Below are 20926 nucleotides of genomic sequence, written 5' to 3'. Positions count from 1 at the left end.
CTATAGGTTTGTATATTTGGTGACCAACAGTTAGCAGAGCAAAGACGGGAATACTATCTGCTCCGGTAGAGGAGGACCCTTTGAGGTAGGACAGTTGTTTCAGAACATTACTTTCGTGAATAGGCTGGGAACTAAATTCGTTTAATGTTTGGACAGGGGTGTAGGAAATTGCATGAGCAGGGTTGACTCCCAATACATTATCAAAAAGGTCACCAGCTTCAGAAAAATACAGGTCAAAATTGTCGACTATTTTCTGGAGCTCGGTTGAGCTCAATGGGCAGATTATTTGTGTTGGATGCCAAAACAGTGATGTGATCAGTCAAGATGTATCTGAACGTGTGTCATGCTGACGCTGTAAACACTACCTACAAACTACTGTACTCAGTTGAGATCATGAAGACAAAGATCCCCATATAGCCTTAACAGACTTTTGGGGCAAGTGCTGTTAGCGAGTACCTATGAAGGCCGGCACTGCACAAGAGGGGGTGGGTGGCCAGCACCACGTCTGGCCGCCTTTGTCTCCCCGGTGGCGATGTTTACACATCGCACCAGGTACTCATGTGAGGCTGAGGCTACCTAGGGGAGGCCCAGATCCCATTCAGATCATTGTCACTGGTGTTGGTAGTGAGTGGGAATCGAACTCTGGTCCACAGCGCAGCGCGCTAGCCACTGTACCACCGCTCCCCATACCCCGACATCAGCTGTGATCAACACACTGCAGCAACAGCATCACCCCGACAGGACACTGGATTGCCAAATCGATATAAATTATTTCTTCACGTAATTATGCCTACCATCATGTACCCTGAATGTTTTCAGTTCTTGCAAGCTAAGCAGCTTTGAGCCTGGCTAGCGCATTGCTTGCGTGCGAGATTGCCGTGGAAGAGCGGCGGTGTTCTGCCAGTCGGCTGAAACACGACTCTGTTCAACGAACCTGTCCTCCACTCTACTCGCGGCTGGAGTGGCAACTTGCCAAGTGTCGAGCGAAGAGGCGATCTGTGTGCCGGCTCCCCCGGGGTCACTCCTCTGCTACTCCGCGTCTCTCGCCGCGCCCTCCGTTCGCAGAGCGGCGGTCGCGCCGAGAGCACCACGCCGCGCTGCAGCGCAAGATTATCTCTCCCCTCTCTCCTACCCTCGTCCTCTTCCTCCACGCAGCATCGTTTCACTTTCACCAACATCCCGGCCGAGGCCGCTGCCTCTTTGCCGAGTGCGGGCCGAGTCCCCCGAGGCCAACGTCTCGAGCAGAGATCCTGCACCCCGCGACTGCACGGGTGCGCCGCGCCGGATCAGCGGCGATTACGCGAGCACATTCACTGCGAGGAGGTGGGGGACGAGGTTAGGGAACGAGGCGCCTGTGTTGTGTCTCGGGTGCGCCTCGCCGTATCGCGGTTGAGCAAACAAACCGCGAGTTCAGACTCGGGCCGTGGTGGGTAGCGACGTGTCCGTGTGCTGCCGTAGCGGCAGCATCGCAAGGCAGTGTTTAATTAGAGGCTGCGGTTTCACGAGCGGTCGCCATTCATTCATTCGCATGCCAGTGGCACCGTGAGTTGTGGCGCAGTAATTCAGGGATGGGAGCCGTGAGGTTGGACCGGCTCGCCGCGTGAATTCTCGGCGATTCCCAGGGGAGTGCGGGGTGCTCTCCGCTGGCAAGGGCCGTGAGCTTTTGTAAATCGGCACGGAATGTGGCGCGTCCAGGAGGAACTTCCATGAGCACTGCGAAGTGAAACAAGGAATCATCATCTTCTTGGTTCTTTCGGTAAAGTCACGTAGAATAGAAATAATAAAATAATACAAATAAAACTTAATAAAAGAATTCTCACCTGAGGACGGCTGCTTGCGTTGTGGCCGAAACGTCGTGAAAATTATTTTATTATGTTTCATTTTTATTATTTTATTATTTCCATTCTACGTGACTTTACCGAAAGAACCAAGAAGATGAATCCCTGCAGTCACGAAAGCTTTAAATCGAAAAGGAATCATCAGTGACACAGTATACTCAAGATTCCCTCCACATGCATACACACTCACCAATGGAGTTGGACAAACGTCTCGATGTAGCAAGGCCGTAGCCATGGAGTCAAAATTGGGGGGGACCAAATCTTCCAGGGGATCTGGGGGTCCCCCCCCCAGAAATAGAAATCTAAATTTGAAAACGAATTTCCTGCCTAAAATATTAAAACAATTCACTAACACATGGGATGGACTTTATTTATTTTTTACAATAATGTCTAATAGTGTATTGCTCTGTTTTTTTCTTTTTTACCCTTTCTTGTTTCATTGTATGTAATGGCAGAGATTAGGGATTAATAAAGTACAACCATAACCACAATCATATAAACATAAATCTATTTTATAGCAATATTGGGGGGGGGACATTTTGAGCATATTTGAATATTGGGCGGGTGGGGGTGTGTGTGTATGTCCCCCCCAATATATATTATAATTACGGCCTTGCGATGTAGGATCGCAGAGCTTGGGTAATTGTTGACGCCGGTTCTGGTCACATCCCTACGCGTCTGTAGTTTCCAGGTGCGGAAAAAGGTGCTCGCTACAAACCCTGCAGCGGCGTTACGAACTACGCCCTGCACGAATGACCCCGCTAACATAAACAATACAATATTATTTTGATTTGAAGCTTTTGTGACTGCAGGAATCCATACTCTTTGGTTCTATCGGTAAAGTCACGTGGGTAGAAAATAAAATAAATCACGACGTTTCGGGCGCAACACAAGCGTCCGTCATCAGGTGGGAAAGCGTGGTCTGCTGCTGAGAAGATAACGTGGCAATATCTGGCGTGTAATGACATGAATGGATACAGATAATGAGAAATGCAAGTTTCCGGTCTCACTTTAGTTTAACACGTAGGCTTTCGCGACTAATATTATTCATAATCAACGTTTTTGGGTTTAGATCGCGTTATTTATAAATGTGTCGTAACCCTCCACCACCCGACACGGCCAATCAGTTAAAAGTGTCACGTTGACAAAAGACAAATAGTTCACTGCTTTAGCCCACCGGTGTGTTGAAGCGTGAAACAACAACATTTACAATTTTTGAGTACGACGTTTCGCTGGTAATTGCATCCAGCATCATCGGGCAATTCGCCAGAATGGTGAGGCTCTGCTCTGGCTCCCGGTCTTATATAGAGCAGCAGTAGGGTGACGTCATCATTAACTCATCAACTCACGTCGACAGCTGGCAGCGATGTCTTCGCATATCCAACTTCACGAGACGCACGTACGGTCACTCCTTTTTGCACACAACATTATAATAATACTCATTATTAGGTTTTTTAAATGTAAAAGTCAAGTTGTAGGAAACGAAAGCGCATGGAAAACAATTGAAGTGGTTTTATGTTCTCAACGTAAATCACTGAAGCCGTCACGAGCACGTGACCGCCCGAGAGATCAAAGTGGAGAGGATTTAAAATATTATTTTAAAATATTTTAACCCGGCCATATCTTCCGTTCCAACTTAAACAAATCGCACCTACATTTCAGCTGTATATACACGTGTGTGCGTATGGGCCGTCACTTTCTCATATATACTGTATGCGCGCACACACACGTGCTTGCAAATATCTCAACCCACCATAGGTAATGAATGCACCCGGCTTTGAGTTGCATCGCAGTCACTTGGCATCACTGCGATCGTAAATCTGTGAGCCGGCTGGTTCGACAGAGGGGGCACGGGTTATTGTTTGGCGCTGCGACGCGAAGTGGGAAGACGTCGTCATCGTCATCACCATCAGCACGCGCGCGCCACTGATGGCAGCCGTGCAGGAGGGGCGAGAGCCGCGCTGCCTCTAGGACACTAACAACGTGTACCCGTGCTCTGCGGACCTATATATATGAAGGTGTTATTGGCGAATTAATGAACGTTTACATGTAGTAGTTGTCATCATAATACAGTGAGGGAAAAAAGTAGTTGATCCCCTGCTGAATTTGTACGTTTGCCCACTGACAAAGAAATGATCAGTCTATAATTTTAATGGTAGGTTTATTTGAACAGTGAGAGACAGAATAACAACAACAAAATCTAGAAAAACGCATGTCAAAAATGTTATACATTTATTTGCATTTTAATGAGGGAAATAAGTATTTGACCCCTCTGCAAAACATGACTTAGTACTTGGTGGCAAACCCCTTGTTGGCAATCACAGAGGTCAGACGTTTCTTGTAGTTGGCCACCAGGTTTGCACACATCTCATGAGGGATTTTGTCCCACTCCGCTTTGCAGATCTTCTCCAAGTCATTAAGGTTTCGAGGCTGACGTTTGGCAACTCAAACCTTCAGCTCCCTCCACAGATTTTCTATGGGATTAAGGTCTGGAGACTGTTATTGGCGAATTAATGAACGTTTACATGTAGTAGTTGTCATAATAATAACCCCCAATAGAAACTCAGATGTTACATTTTATTTCCCTGCTTCTGGTTTAGTTTGCGTCTTGCTCGCCGTATCGATGGCCCGAACATCCCAGTGACGTTGGATTTACTCACAACGCGACGTTCGCAAGGGGTGTTCCCGTCGCTGTCCTGCCGCAAAGCAACGAACACACAGAATGATCTCGCATGGACACAATGTGCACTCGGCCTTCCAAATCTACATGTCCAGAGTCACGTAAGAGACCTTGAACGATTTAAAGCTTTCGTGACTGCAGGGATTCATCTTCTTGGTTCTTTCGGTAAAGTCACGTAGAATGGAAACAATAAAAAATAATAAAATAAAACATAATAAAATATTTTATTATGTTTTATTTTATTATTTTGGAAACAATAATAAATATTAAAATAAAACATAAAAAAATATTTTATTATGTTTTATTTTATTACTTTTGGAAACAATAACAAATAATCAAATAAAACATAATAAAATATTTTCTTACGTAATAAAATATTTTATTATGTTTTATTTTATTATTTTTTATTGTTTCCATTCTACGTGACTTTACCGAAAGAACCAAGAAGATGAGACCTTGAACGATCACGAACTTCTCAATGGGCACTCGGTGGTTCACGGGGGTCCGTGAATCGGTGAATTTGTCGGCGTGGTCAGGTCTCGATTTGGAGTGCGGCATGCCAACCACCGCGCCAACGCGCGGGAGACGTTCCCGGTTTGGGGATGAAGTGGCAGTGAGATCAGAGCCGATCCGCAGAGAACGAGAAAGCCGTCACCCCGGTTGGACCCCGCATATCATTGCGGTTTAACAACAGGGGTCGTGGTCGTGGAGATGAGGTTACCAGAGAATGGGAGGCAGGGTGGCGCTGCAGTGGGAACGCTCGTGCCTCGCCGCAGGATTAACCTGAGTTCGGCTGCCGAGTCTGCATATTCTCACCCTGTTCTGCATGAGTTTCCTGCGGGCACTCGCTGTTTCCTCCCATAGCTAAACAAACAACACACAGGGTAACTGGTATTGGCCAAACAACATCGCAATCCTGAAAAAACAACACTGCAACTTACTCCACTGGGATTACAGGCAGAAGCAGCAACATCGGCCCCGACTGCGAAAACTTGGCACCACCACAGAGTTGAGACTGGTCGAGGTTTTCCTGGGTGAGCGGGCGGCATAGTAACCAGCAAAGTAACCACAACACTCGGACTGAACGAGCCCTACGTCGCCTGCTCGCTCCGCTATCGCGCGAGGCAGAGGGACGTTGCCCTCCGTCGTGCGCGTCACGCCGGCTGGCTCTGTGCGGAACTCGCCGCCAAATCGCCCCCAGCACAAAGGTGCGGCTGGAGCTTCGCCCCTCCGCCTCACCCGTCGCGCTCAGGGCAAGAACTCCGCTTCCTCTCTGCGCTTTAGTCAATTGCCTCCGAAGCGAATGACGTCAGTCAATTGACTTTAGCACTAAGAATATGACTTTAGCACCTCTGCTTTTCCGTGTTGGTGCAGCTTATTCATTTTAGATTGTTCCTTGTGTCGTCACCATTGGCGATCCTGCAGGGTCGTGCGGGAAACCACCGAGCCCTGCCCCGTACACGACCAAGGGGCACTTGCGTACTCTCTGGCGTTGTAATTTCCCTGCTGCGGCTGCGTGTGTCCTCGACTCCGCGTGCTCCTCGCTCTGCCTCTCAGTGCCATTCCAAGCGTGCGCCTCTTCCGTGCTCCCTTGCAGATGTGGTTCCATTTCCGTTCACCGTCTCCCTGTCCATAGTCCATCTCTCTTGCCGGGCAATGCGCAAACGTTTGAACACAGAGAACGTCGTGGCTTTTCAGGGCCCATTCAGGAGTCCTCGCCCCTGTAATCTGCGCAGCCTTGAGCTCTGCTGCCACCCACTGGTCACGGCTCGCCACCCAACTCGGCACGTGTCCATCGTGAAGCAGTCGCGAGGAGTGGGTTAGGGTAGCGGTCCACAACCTTTAAGGCACCAGGGACCGGTTTCGTGGAAGACAATTTGTCACAGACCGGGGTGGGGGGGGTCATCATTGGGTCTTTCCCCCTTTTCAAAGAAGCTCTCCAGCGACGTTTGTTTTTGACTCATTGTGGCTACTAGGGGTTAGAGCTTGTGGGCTTACCAACACCGTGACTGAGACAAGTGCGCAGTGCGGGAAAGAGGCGCGGATGGAAGTGGTCAATCATAAAACAATGGGGGCGGGTTCCACGCGCGGACTCACCGCTCTCACCTCCTGCTGCTGCTGCTGTGCGGCCCGGTTCCTAACAGGCCACGGACCTGTAGCGGTCCACGGCCCGGGGGTTGGGGACCCCTGGGTCAGGGGTTGACCCGGACAGCCTGGTCCTCGGCAGGGGTTGAAGCGGACAGCCTGGCCCTCGGCCCTTGTGGCCGGGCTGCAGCAGTGAAACGACACAGCGATTGACTCTCATCCCTGGATGGTGATGTCGATGATTGTTTGTAGGTCTTGGGGGCCAGGCAATGTCATCTCCGTGTCTCAACACCCCGCACCGCCACGCTCTCTTGAGTTGCAACCTCAGTCTCGCATTCCGCCGTTTCGTTCTTTTCGGTTCGAGCCCGGGTCAAGAGGTTCCTCCAGGATGGGGCCCTGCCAGATCCTTTCAGCGGGAGTGGTACGCGTTGTTTCGAGTTGGAGGTATAATCCACGTGTACTTAGCCGGGTGGCGGTGGTGGCTACTCTGCACGTGGCTGCCTGTGATCCTCCAGCGCTGTCAAGGCAGCAGCGAGGGTTGGTGGATCACGCACAGATGGGCTGTGAAACTCCCTTCCCGTGGCGCGTCGAGGAGGAGCCGTAGCCTGGCTCACCAGCGGGCACTACAGCAGGAACGTTTTAGAAACGTGATTTTTTTTTTGCCCCTAAACGCAAAGCGTCAACAACAATGCGACAGCTGATGTTTTGAGTTGGCCATGGGGATGGTGATTCTACAGTCGCTGTGTAGCATGAAGAAGGCTGTCTCTCAGCTCGGGTTAGCCTTGAGTTCAGCGACCGAAATTCTATAGCCCCAGTGTCGCGTATGTGGCAAGTCGATATTAACGACCTTGGCATTATTTCCAAGCAAGGCCGTAATTATAATATATATATTGGGCGGGGACACATCCCCCCCCCAATAATCAAATGCGCTCAAAATGTCCCCCCCAATATATTGCTATAAACAATATTTTAAAAAAATTATTTCTATGCTGTGGAAATGAAAACAACAATTTGCTCAACCTTGGCCACAATATCTGGACTTGTCTCCATATACCAATGCATAGATTTCTGTTTATATGATTGTGGTTGTACTTTATTAATCCATAATCTCTGCCATTGCATACAATGAAACAATAAAAGGTAAAAAAGAAATAAACAGATCAATTTAATACAATACACTATTAGACATTATTGTAAAAAATAAATAAAAAGTCCATCCCACGTGCTAGTGAATTTTTTTATATTTTAGGCAGGAAATTAGTTTTCAAATTTAGATTTTTTTTTCTGGGGGGGGGGGGGGACCCCTAGACCCCCTGGAAGATTTGGTCCCCCCAATGTTGACTCCATGGCTACGGCCTTGTTGCCAAGACATCGCAATCAACCTTTACACCGTAAATTCAACGTAAGAGTGGGCAGGCCATGTGGCCGCCGTGGTGGGTGCACGGCGGACCGCCAGGACGCACCCTCACGCGATGAACGTCGCCCTGACGTTAGCACGTTCGGGTCTGAGAGCACCGAGCACAAAAAACAACCGCCCCAGCTTCACCGACGAGAGGCGAGGGGCGCGGCGACCGCCACGAGCCCTCGGCTGGCTCCACTAACAACTCGAGAGGAACCCGTTGCGCTGAAATGAACTTATTGCGTTTGTCCTCTGCCCTTTGACACTTCACGTGGCCTCAATGTGCACCGAGCTTAGTGGCGAATCGCGGCGGTTGCTGCTGCGGTGGCCGTCACTCTCCGTCGTGTTCATTCGTTTTGCTGCTCGCGCCGTCGTCCGTCCGTCCGTCTGCCAGGTGGCCCAGGCACGTGCTGAGAAAGGGTTACAAGCATCGGATCGAGCGCTCGGACATCTACCGGACTCCCCTGCAGGACCAGGCGGACACGCTCTCCGAGAGGCTCGAGAGGTCGGCCCGCACTCGGTTCCTTGTCGAGGATGAGGAAACGACGATAAACGTCGAACCCGGGCCAGAGTTTGCTTGCGCTGAACCAATGCCGCTGACATAGTTTGACTCCCGGCAAGGCTGTGTGGCTGATGGGATGCGTGAAACACGCTTTAGTATTTGACGTGGAGGGACAGATATGGGATGGAGACGTGTTGCTGCTTGTTCGCTTTAGGGGCCGTCCATAAATGACGTCACGCGATTTTGGAAGATTTTTTACCCCCCCCCCTTCGTCACACGGCGTCACAAAAAGTCAGACCCCCCCCTCAAATATGACGTCACAAAGCTCTGCCCCCCCCCCCCGCCCCAAAAAATAAAACATGCTTCAAATCGTTTTAAACTATTGTCATTGTAGTGTATATTTAATGTGGCGCTGCACTGTGATGTTGTAGGAGAAACATTTATTAAAAAGTCAATTTAATTAAGTGGAACGTGTTGTCTATATTTATTTAGAATTGCGCATTTTGATGTGACGTCATATTTCTCAACCGCCCCCTCCTCGTCACACATCGTCACAAATTTCGATTTAAAGCTTTCGTGACTGCAGGGATTTATCTTCTTAGTTCTATCGGTAAAGTCACGTAGAATGGAAATAATAAAATAAATAATAATAATAAAATAAACCATAATAAAATATTTTATTATGTTTTATTTTTATTATTTTATTATTTCCATTCTACGTTACTTTACCGAAAGAACCAAGAAGATCGTCACAAATGTCTGACCCCCCCCCCCCCACCTAGGTGCGTGACGTCATTTATGGACGGCCCCTTATTGCAATGATTAGGTGCTCTGTACCGTTTACTTTTGTGTCGGCCACGACTGATGACGGCGATGGCCAATGATCCGACTTGACAGCTCCCCTCTCTCTCACTGTGTCCGCCCGCAGGGAGTGGGACAGAGAGATCTCGCAGTCAGAAAACCGCCCTCACCTGCTCACCGCCATTCGCCGGTGCTTCCTGTGGCGCTTCGTGGGCCTGGGAGTCATCATGCTCCTCGCGGTGAGCGGAGGGCCCTGTTGGCACCGTGCTTGTGTGTCAGTCAGCCAATCTTTATTCATAATAAAGGGTTTTGGGTGAGATCGCGTTGTTTATAAATGTGTCGTAACCCTCCACCACCTGACACGGCCAATCAGAAAAAATGCGTCACGTTGACAAAAGACAAATCTACACCATTGGAACCTCATTTGCCAGTGAAAAATATGATAATTGGGGTTTTACCCTTCTATCTGGCAACAAAACTGACACTTTTTTTTACAAGGAGTCATGTTTGCATAGACCACAATACCTGAGGTCATAATGCAAACAAAAAACACAACTCTGATAATGTATGCACTGTCCTTGAAGTTGATTTGCGTCATCTGGTCCAACACCATGTGAGACTAGGCTCTAAGGAAAGCTGTCTCGGGTGTGGACCAATCAACTTCAAGGACAGTGCATACAGTTTATTATTAGAGTTGTGTTTTTTGTTTGCATTATGACTGCAGGTATTGTGGTCTATGCAAACATGACTCCTTGTAAAAAAAGGTGTCAGTTTTGTTGCCAGATAGAAGGGTGAAAACTCAATTATCAAAAGACAAATAGTTCACTACTTTAGCCCACCGGTGTGTTGAAGAGCGAATCCACAACATTTACAATTTGAGTAGTACGACGTTTCGCTGGAAATTACATCCAGCATCTTCGGGCGAATTGCCAAAATAGTGAAGTCATCCACCTGCTTCCGGTCTCAAATAGTGCGGGATGACGTCATCATTGTTGAACCCCATCAGGATTCGAGATCAGAGGTGGGGGTGGGGGTCTATTTAATTAACTAATAGATCAGTAATCAGCCACTTCGCATGTGACTCACCTGTAAGGAATTGCAACATGTGTTGTGTATTACTTGATAATACGCTTCCAGGCTGCGCTGAGTCTATAGCTATCACAGCGGTTGAAATTATTTGAAATTTTCTCAATTTCAATGGATTCTCTATCTAATCTTAACCAGTAATAACGTTATCAAAATCAATTGAATGTCCTTGTTAGCAAGCATGCTCTGCCACTGCTGAGAGCTGTGTTTGAGATAATGTAATGTTCCTTTGGTGTTCTTTTAGTCTTACGCTAATGTTACACTTACCACATCAGCAATTGATCCGATATACACCTGCTGTTGGTAACGTCGGTAATTCATCTTTAAATTTCCAGCGTAACGTCGTACTACTCAAATTGTTAATGTTGTGGATTCACTCTTCAACACACGCGAAAAAAGTTAACGATTTGTATTTTGTCAACGTGACACATTTTTTTCTGATTGGCCGTGTCGGGTGGTGGAGGGTTGCGACACATTTATAAATAACACGATCTAACCCAAAACCCTTTATTATGAATAATACTGCTCGCGAAAGCCGTCGTGTTAACAAACTCCTGCCGAGGGAGCTGGTAGGAACGTGGGGTTGCTCGGTCAATGGCCAGGGTCAACGGCGGCGTGGTGTGTGGTGTATTCCGCAAATATGCCCGACTGTGAGGGCGGGCACAAGCCGGCGTGAGTAGGTTAAACGTTGAGTTTTATAAGGGCACCACGGGGTGACCAGCCCCTCCCCATCCAGCCCCACCCTTCCCACCCCCCACCCAGCCCCACCCTCCCCACCCAGCCCCTCCCCACCCTCCCCACCCAGCCCTACCCTCTCCCTGCACGACGGACACAATAATCCCCTGTGGGCTGGTTTAACCAGGAGGTTCCTACCAGTACTAACCAATCATTACTTTATGTGCCAATATCGCCCTCAATAGAGTAGGCATCGATGCACATTACAGCAGAACGGCAACGATACCGGGGCATGCCATTTAGAGCACCAACTCAAGCGTGCCTGCATCCCGTAAGCGCCTACAACACAACGTGGATTGGTTCATCATCAGTTGTTATCATCGCCATTATAATTTCGCCTGGATTTCGATTCCACTCTATTCTCACGCGTGGTGGCAGCAGCAGCAGCAGCGCTGTGGTTCAGGAGCTCAAGGCCAATGGGGAGGTCCTGCTGCTGCTGTTGATGGTCACGACGAGAGGGCTTCAGCAGAGAGAGTCGGTGGATTTCGATTTAAAGCTTTCGTGACTGCAGGGATTCATCTTCTTGGTTCTTTCGGTAAAGTCACGTAGAAGGGAAATAATAAAATAATAAAAATAAAACATAATAAAATAATTATCACGACGTTTCGGCCACAACGCAAGCAGCCGTCCTCAGGTGAACCCCCCCCCCCCCTTCCAACCCAGCTTAAATATATGCTCCAAGCATGGTGCTGTTTCATTCAGACGCTGTCGCCTCGACAGACTTGGTTTTCACCTGAGGACGGCTGCTTGCGTTGTGGCCGAAACGTCGTGAGAATAATTTTATTATGTTTTATTTTTATTATTTTATTACTTCCCTTCTACGTGACTTTACCGAAAGAACCAAGAAGAGTCGGTGGAGATCTTGCTGCTGCTGCTCCTACTTTGTTGAACGAGCGCAACCCGCACTGGTTCACTGTCCGTGGTGTCCCGTGCCCCCTCTAGGACGTTGAAAGTCGTACGGCGTCGATGCGAATGAATTTATATCAAGTTAACCGCAAATTCCACTTGGCAGCAACGACATCATAACCATCATCATTACCCCGCGCACTTGTTGACCGGACCTTGAATCACAAAAACGAACATTAAAATTAAAAACGCGCGATTTGATCATTAATCAAAAGACGTCGCTGCAAACGACATTGCTCGAGTTTCACGCAAGAGACTGTCGTCGTGCCGCGCTCCTCCGCCGCGTCTCTCAGGAGTTCACCAAAGTGGTGCAGCCCTTCTTCCTGGGCCAGATCATCGCCTCCTTCAACCCGAGCACCGTCGACGTGCAGGAGCCGCTGTTGCTGGCGCTGGGGCTGAGCGCGTGCTTCGTCCTGAGAACGCTGCTGCTGCACCCCGCTGTGTTCGGGCTCCAGCACCTGGGCATGGACGTGCGGATTGCCACCTTTTGCCTCATTTACAAAAAGGTGCGCACGACGGCGGCGGTGGGCCCCCTCCCTTGGTGTGGGGGACGAGACGCGTGTGCCCCCCCCCCCCCGATGGTACATGTTGTTTATATTCTTAGGTTTTTTTTCGGTAAAATCACGTAGGTAAAAAAATAAAATAAAAAAACATGTTGTTTATGCCATTTATTGTGAAAATTCCGTCACAGTTCCTATGATCACTGTTTCATTGCTTTCGTGGCTTTATTTTGGTGATTTCGAAAAGTGTATTGGTTTGGCCATGTTTGTTTGTTGTAGTACGGAGTAAGACTGATGGCCTTAATCTAAGTTGTTTTGTGGTTGTTGTTGGTTGTTTGACTTGCATCCCACTGGGATTTGTGCACACAGCGTTGGTGTACGGTGATTTTTTTTCTGCAATATTTTGCTGTCTTTTCTTGGATTTTCTGTTTGCACTTAGTCACATATTCACTTTAAGATGTTTTTGTTCATGTTTTTTGTTTGTTGCGGTTGCACCCGATACAAGAGCCGAATGGCTCACGGGGCTATACCTAATAAATGAACTTGACATGAACTTGAACTTGATGGCCCTGGAGCCGAGGGTCGGTGGATCACGAGTAGATTGTGTGGGTGGGAGGAGGGAGGTGTGTGTGGGGGGGGTTACAAGGTGGGCCGGAGATGCAGCACAGCGAACGCGTGTTTTTGAAGCCGTGCGGAGTTTGCATGTCCTCCATCTGGTCTGCGAGAATGTCGTCTGGATTCTCCAATTTAGTCCCAAAGCTAAACAACAACAAATAAACCAAATGCAATGTCACCGGTATTGGCCAAACATCCGGGTACTAAAAACGCCATGCAAATTACGCAATTGGGATCGCACACAATAGCATCATCGCCCGCCATTGCAAAGCTTGATATTCTCCTGCGCCGACAAGATTATCGATAATAATAATACTGATACAATTGAAAAATTAAATAAAACATAAAATCAAAGGGAAGCGATAAATGTAACAAAGGGCTTAGTGATGTTTGATCTTTGCTCCGGTTTTACTGACCTTATCGTTGACGGATAACCTTGGGGTCAGCCGTGAGGATTTTATGGGAGTCCGCGTGGGATGGCTGTAAACCTCTGCAAACGGTGGCAATCGCACCCTCTCTGCGGTGTTGTCGCTGCACACTTGAACCGAGCGTCTGCTTCTTTGGTTCTTTCGGTAAAGTCACGTATAAAGATAAAATAACAAATTAAATAATAGCATACGACGTTTCGATTGCAACACAAGCAATCATCATCAGGTATAAATGAAATAGCAACAAAAAATCTAACCAGAAAACTATAGACAGACATGTAAATGTTTTCTCTAACCCCTCCCTCTCTCTGCCTCCGCCCCCCTCTGTCTATTTAAGGCCACCCCACAGAGACGATCTCCCTCTCTGTACCTGTGTTACTCTCTCTATGTATCTTGGTGATATCTGTCTGCTTATATGTCTGTCTATAGTTTTCTGGTTAGACTTTTTGTCGCTATTTCATTTATACCTGACGACGATTGCTTGTGTTGCGATCGATTCGTCGTATGCTATTATTGAATTTATTATTTTATCTTTATATACGTGACTTTACCGAAAGAACCAAAGAATAATTCCTGCAGTCACGAAAGCTCCAAAATTAAGAACGAGCGCCTGATCTCTGCGAAGGGCGAAGCAGCGCTGATTCGTGTCGTTGTCGGTAGCTCTCCGCCGCTGCCTCTCGTGCGTCCAGACGGCCAATGTCGGCGACGAGCCGTCACGTGGCCAGTCCCGATGTGCCGTGAGGCAGCACTCGGTCGAGAGCAGATAAACGGGTAATAATAGAAATAAAATAATAAATCACGAAGTTTCGGAGGCAACACAAGTCTCCGTCATCAGGTGGGACCGTCACAGCTAGATTTGCTGTATCAAGTGAGACAAAAATTCCAAGATACAAGAATGGATTCATTCATTGGCTATCACATTCAGATAAGCCCCGCCCCCCTCCTCCCCCTTAACTTGTATTTAAGAACTTGTATCTTGGAATTTATGCTTCACTTGATACAGCAAATCGAGCTGTGACGGTCCCACCTGATGACGGAGACTTGTGTTGCCTCCGAAACGTCGTGATTTATTATTTTATTTTATTTCTATTATTACTTTTATTAATTTTGTTTTTATTTTTTACCTACGTGACTTTACCGAAAAAACCTAAGAGTATGCATCCTTGCAGTCACGAAAGCTTCAAATCTAAAGATAAAAGGGGTTCGTTCGGGACCTGGGTTGATATCTGGATTGATGTCTGCCCGGCGGTTATGAACCAGATCAATTGTGAAGTGCATCACCGGCAGAGAATGTCTGTGAAAGATTCGTGCAATCTGCCAGCGATGGGTTTGGTTCGTGTTGAGGGGCTTTAGAATTCCCTCCCGTCGCCTCTCCTCCCGATCTCCTCCCGCCTTGCTCAATCCAATAAACGTGTTCACCCTCCTTTCTGTGACAATGTTGACAGAGCTGTTTGTTCCTGGCCGCTCGGCGTTTTTGGTCCCTTGAGACATGTGCTCAGCGTCGGGATGTTTCGCGAATTCACTCTACTGTATTCGTGAGGGTTGTTGTTGTTGTTAATGAGCACCTGGGGATGAACTGTGGAGTCAAGGTAACGACCCAACGCTTACGAGGGGACAGCTATCACAAGATCCACAGGGACGGGTTCACGGAACACTTTCGCCGTGACGACCTCTGCTGGTCACCTCCCAGCCCCGGCGGATTTGGAAGTTTCACAAATCTAGATGTGAAGTTTTCGTGACCGCAGGGATCCATACTCTTTGGTTCTTTCGGTAAAGTCACGTGGGTTTAAAATGAAATCAATTAAATCACGACGTTTCGATTGCAACACAAGCAATCATCATCAGGTGGGAAACCCACAGCAAGAAAAAAAAAATATTGCTGTGTTTTTCCCACCTGATGATGATTGCTTGTGATTTAATGTATTTTATTTGATACCTACGTGACTTTACCGAAAGAACCAAAGAGCATTTCACAAATCTGTTCGTGATCTAATCGCTCGGGTTTGGTTCCGCACGCGAGGCGCGATCGACGTCGTTTGTGCTGCCCAGCCCAGCGGTTGGTCGCCACGGGACAACACAGACAAAGATCCCCCGTATAGCCTTTACATACTGTAGGGGCAAGTGTTGTTAGCGAGCATCTATGAAGGCCGGAACGGTACACGAAGGGGGTGGGTGGCCAGCACCACGCCCGACCGCCTTTGTCTCCCCAGTGGCGATGTTTACACACCGCACCAAGTACTCATTTGAGGCTGAGTCGACCTAGAGGAGGCACAGGACCGGTTCAGATAATCGTCACTGGGTGTTGGCCGTGAGCGGGAATCGAACCTGGGTCGCCAGGTTCATAGCGCAGCGCGCTAACCGCTACACTAGCGCTCCCCACCGCCACGGGACAGGCACACACACTCACACCCGCGCTGTTCTAACATCACCGTACCCTCGCAGATCATGAAGCTCTCAAGCAGCGTCTTGGATAAGATCACCGTGGGACAGCTGGTCAGCTTGCTGTCGAACAACCTGAACAAGTTTGATGAGGTATTGACCTCTTCGTAGCCTCTCAGGGTCGTGGTGACATCCTCACGAGATGAATGGTTGTGATTCCCGTGAGCCGTTTGCCATATTCATGCTGATGGAGGAACATTCACCAACTCACTATGAGACATCTCCTTTAGCAGTGGCAAAATATAGTAGTAGGTTTTTACCCTTTAAACTGGTACAAAACTGACACCTTTATACAAGGCATCATGTTTGCAATAACCGCAACACAAGCAGTCAAAATGCAAACAAAAAGAAACAACTCTGATAATGGTAATGATATGCACTGTCCTTGAAGTTGATTGGTGCATATCATTACCATTATCAGAGTTGTTTCTTTTTGTTTGAATTTTGACTGTTTGTGTTGCGGTTATTGCAAACATGATGCCTTGTATAAAGGTGTCAGTTTTGTACCAGTTTAAAGGGTAAAAACCTACTACTATTCTCCAACTTCTGAATGGGTCCTTACATGTTTGCTATGCAAGTGTGTCATCTCCAATGGCATGACACTGGGCCGACGTGATGGACAGACAGGAGGAGTGGGCGTTAGACAATGTGCGAGTGCTAGACCTAGTGTCATGCCGACTGTCAATCAGAGCAGCCACAAGTAGCGAGGAGGGTTGACGGGCGAGACGCGCCAGAGATGGGAGCAATGAAATCGATCGACACGTACGTAGAAAACGCACGATGACGCACATACAGACATTTACATCCGTAGTTATGCAGAATGCATCGGATATCGCTCGTAGCCAAGCACGGCTCAGTGGTGCACAACCGCCCGTTCGTGTGAATGCGATGCAGCTGGAACCATCGCAGACCCTCGGGTCGGGAATGAAACTCAGGCGGTTGGGGGCGCTAACAGCGGCCGCCCCCCTCTACCAGAGAGGTGCCGTCCATAAATGACGTCACGCACCTAGGTCAGACATTTGTGACGATGTGTGACGAGGGGGGTGGGGTGAGAAATGTGACGTCAGATCAAAATGCGCAACTTTAAATAAATATAGACAACACGTTCTACTTAATTAAATAGACTTTTTAACAAATGTTTTCTACCTACAACATCAGAGTGCAGCGCCACATTAAATACGCACTACAATGACAATAGTTTAAAGCGATTTGAAGCATATTTTTTGGGGGGGTAGTGGGGGGCATAGCTTTGTGACGTCATATTTGAGGGGGGGGTCTGACTTTTTGTGACGCCGCGTGACGGAGGGGCGTGGCCTCTGGACAGGTGCCGCGAATGACGGCGCAGGTGGTGGCCCACCGGCTACGCTAATTATAGCAAGACAAAGATCCCCCGTGTAGCCTTGACAGACTGTTGGGGCAAGTGCTGTTAGCGAGCACCTATGAAGGCCGGAACGGCGCACGAGGGGGTGGGTGGCCAGCACCACGCTCGGCCGCCTTTGTCTCCCCAGTGGTGATGTTTACACACCGCACAAGGAACTCATTTGAGGCTGAGTCGACCTAGGGGAGGCCCAGAACCGGTCACAGATAATCGTCACTGGTGTTAGCCGTGAACGGGAGTCGAACTCAGGTCGCCAGGTTCGTAGCGCAGTGCGCTGACCGCTACACGATCGCTAAATGTCACGGTGATATCACCGATACCCTTGTAACACGACTACATTACTGTTTTTGTAAATGTCACTTCACTTGTTTTAAAGCAGGAAAGACTCACCATGTCTCAAGACCTTCTCAGGAGGGTCCTGCTCGGTTTTCATAGTAAGGGACGATGATTGCTTTATGTAATCCCAATTAAGTAATTTGTGATTAACCCGGTGACCTAGGTTCAATTCCAGACCACGGCTAACTTCAGTGATATCTGAACCGGCCCCACACCCACACTGTGACCAGTGTGGTGAAGTATGGCCAAACAACATGGCGTGGGGAGGCCTTCGTCCAGCAGTGTAGTGACAAATGCCTGAGCTGTTTTTACGTCGCCGTTGTTGTTGTTGTTGTTGTTTTATTCTGCATGGCCACCACGCGGCAATGGCGCCCGGCACGCCGTAGTAACGCGCGCACACGTGTCGCCTGCAGAGCCTGACCCAGGCCCACTTCATCTGGATCGCGCCCATTCAGTGCGTGGGCTTGCTGGCCTTCCTCTGGCGAGAGCTGGGGCCCTTCTGCCTCGTGGGATTCGCCATTCTGCTGATCGTGACGCTGCTCCAGGCGTGGCTGGGTCACAAGATCAACTCCTACAGGTGAGGGCTGGTGGTTCGCCGCGGGCATCCTCTCCTGGCCTGCCAGGGAGTCGCGGCAGCGGAGCAAGTGGGTTCATTTCCATCTGCGCCCCATCTGTACGGGGATTGAGCGAGGGGCGGCGCGCGTCCGCTCACTTTCAGAGACAAGCGCGGAGGGAAGATCAACGAGCGCATCGCCCTCACGTCGGAGGTGCTCGAGAACATCGAGGCCATCAAAGTGCACGGCTGGGAAGAGGCCATGGGGAAGCTCATTGACGAGCTGCGCAAGTAGGTGGCGCCACACCGACACAGACGCGTCTAGCGTGCCCTCCAGCCGCGTCTCGCGTGACCTCCGGCCGCGTCTCGCGTGGCCTCCGGACGCGGCGCGCGTGCCCTCCGGCCATCCGGCCATCGGCGCAACCAGAGGCAGGCTGTTCTGTTCGTTCGAGTGGCCGATTTAATGTCCCCATGAGAGGCTCACAGTCACTGATGGACTGCAGGGTAGTGGCGGACATCGTCACAGTTCCTAGGGTGCTACAGCGTTAATGCAACAAACCCAGAGAGCCAGACTAATGCACTTTACCGTTCTTGTGGTTCCGTGTTGATGCCTGCAGCTAAGAGAGCCAGCCGAAGGCACCTGTAGGACTGTCAGGGTTAAGGCTCAACGTCTGAGGCTCTGAGAGCCAGACAGAGGCACCTGTCAGGCAGAAGAGCCGGGCTATGAAGGGAGCGGCGTGGGCACCACGGGGACGCGGCGATCTCGACCTCGCGGTGACGGCCCTCCCACACCCCCCCCACACCCCCCCAACTCCCCCCTAGGCAGGAGCTGAAGCTGACGAGCAGAGCCTCCTACAGCAGATACTTCAACAGCGCGGCGTTCTTCTTCTCGGGCGTGTTCGTCGTGTTCGCCTCCATCCTGCCGTACGCCGTGTACAACGAGCTCACGCTGCGCCGGGTGCTCACCTCCGTCAGCTTCTTCAACGTCCTGCGCATGGCCATCACCAGGTCGCTGCCGTGGTCGCTACAGATGTGGGTCGATGCGACCGCCTCCATTGGAAAGATCCAGGTACCTCCTCCGCTCCGAGTGAAAGATCCACGTCCCTCCTCCGCTCCGAGTGCATGCAGCGACTAGTGGAGCGTCCGTTTGCAACTTTTGATCCGGCTTTGTCGATAAATGGCTTCGCGAGGTGTGACGTGGCTGTGAGATGGACGTCCCTTGCGAGAGGGAACGTCTGTCTTCGATGAGGTCATTGTCCATCCTGCATCGCGCAGCCACGGCGTGAACATCGGTGCGATCGGGTGGCCAAACCAGCCAGGGACAATGCTTATCATGATGTTGGTGATTGGTTTGATACAAAACCTCGTCGTTCATGCAAATCGCATCTCTTACCAATTGCAGAGGGGCCACGGACGAAGCTGGGAGTCGGCAGAATAACGGGAACCCGATGTTGTGTGCGCTTGTTTCAGGATTTCCTGTTGCTGAAAGAGTACCGTCCGCTCGACTACAACCTCTCCACCACCGAGGTGGAGATCGTGTCCATCACGGCGTCGTGGGATCAGGTGAGCGACGCCGCCATGGTGATGTCTTCTTTATCGTGAACGTCCGTTTGGTGACACGGAGGGAACGTTCAGGGATTGCTGGCTGAGGCACCCACATGACACCTCCCGGTGGTTCAGGCTGTTTTCACGCAGGGACTGGGCACAGGGTTGAAAGGCCCATCGAATCTAGCGGCCAGCAACGAACAGCACTGTTAAAAAGTTGTATTAGATGAGTGTAAAATACTTTTCTTGAAGTGAGCAAGGTTATATCAGGGCTTGGTGGAAAAAAAGACGATGATGATGATGATGATGGAAGAGAAGGAATTTCGAAGTGCAGCAGTGCGAGGGAAGAAGCAGAAAGAGAAGTGAGGTGAAATTTCGATTTGAAGCTTTCGTGACTGCAGCAGGGATTCATCTGCTTGGTTCTTTCGGTAAAGTCACGCAGAAGGGAAATAATAAAATAATAAAAATAAAACATAATAAAATTTCGATTTAAAGCTTTCGTGACTGCAGGGATTCATCTTCTTGGTTCTTTCGGTAAAGTCACGTAGAAGGGAAATAATAAAATAATAAAAATAAAACATTATAAAATACAATTCTCACGACGTTTCGGCCACAACGCAAGCAGCCGTCCTCAGGCGAAGAACAGGTCTGTCGGAAAGACATGCGTCTGAATATCTTTCCGACAGACCTGTTCTTCACCTGAAGACGGCTGCTTGCGTTGTGGCCGAAACGTCGTGAGAATTGTATTTGATTATGTTTTATTTTTATTATTTTATTATTTCCCTCATACGTGACTTTACCGAAAGAACCAAGAAGAAGAAGAAGTGAGGTGATCGGCATTGTGGTGAATGAGTGGGTGGGTGGGTGGTGCGACGCAGCACTTTGTTTCCCTGCTGCATGCAGCAGTCTCGATGATTGCCGTCGATTCGCAGATCGATGGAATAGTCCCCGAGCAAGGAAGCAAAGTGAAGAACGGAATCATCAACGTGGCCGCCACCGACCTGCCGTTCTACAAGTCGTACGTCCTGTCGGACATCAACTTCAAGCTGAACAAGGGAGAGATGCTCATCGTCATGGGCTCCTTCGGCTCGGGCAAGGTA

The 20926-nt window shown here is 49.3% G+C and overlaps 1 protein-coding gene across 1 annotated transcript in view; it reads left to right on the top strand.

Moving 5' to 3' along the window:
* The window catches only part of CFTR (CF transmembrane conductance regulator), an 81785-nt gene that overhangs the window by 36730 nt on the left and 24129 nt on the right, over nt 1-20926 (top strand). Inside the window, exons 4-12 of the mRNA XM_078875013.1 lie at nt 8397-8507; nt 9433-9544; nt 12326-12538; nt 16018-16107; nt 18142-18305; nt 18447-18572; nt 19104-19350; nt 19752-19844; nt 20759-20923. Of these exons, the coding sequence (XP_078731139.1) occupies nt 8397-8507; nt 9433-9544; nt 12326-12538; nt 16018-16107; nt 18142-18305; nt 18447-18572; nt 19104-19350; nt 19752-19844; nt 20759-20923 (1321 nt within the window). The remainder of the gene's footprint in view (nt 1-8396; nt 8508-9432; nt 9545-12325; nt 12539-16017; nt 16108-18141; nt 18306-18446; nt 18573-19103; nt 19351-19751; nt 19845-20758; nt 20924-20926) is intronic.

The sequence above is a fragment of the Lampetra fluviatilis genome, chromosome 40 (genome assembly GCF_964198595.1).
Source record: "Lampetra fluviatilis chromosome 40, kcLamFluv1.1, whole genome shotgun sequence".
In the NCBI taxonomy this organism is placed as follows: Eukaryota; Metazoa; Chordata; class Hyperoartia; order Petromyzontiformes; family Petromyzontidae; genus Lampetra; species Lampetra fluviatilis.
This window is presented reverse-complemented; position numbering and strand designations above follow the sequence as displayed.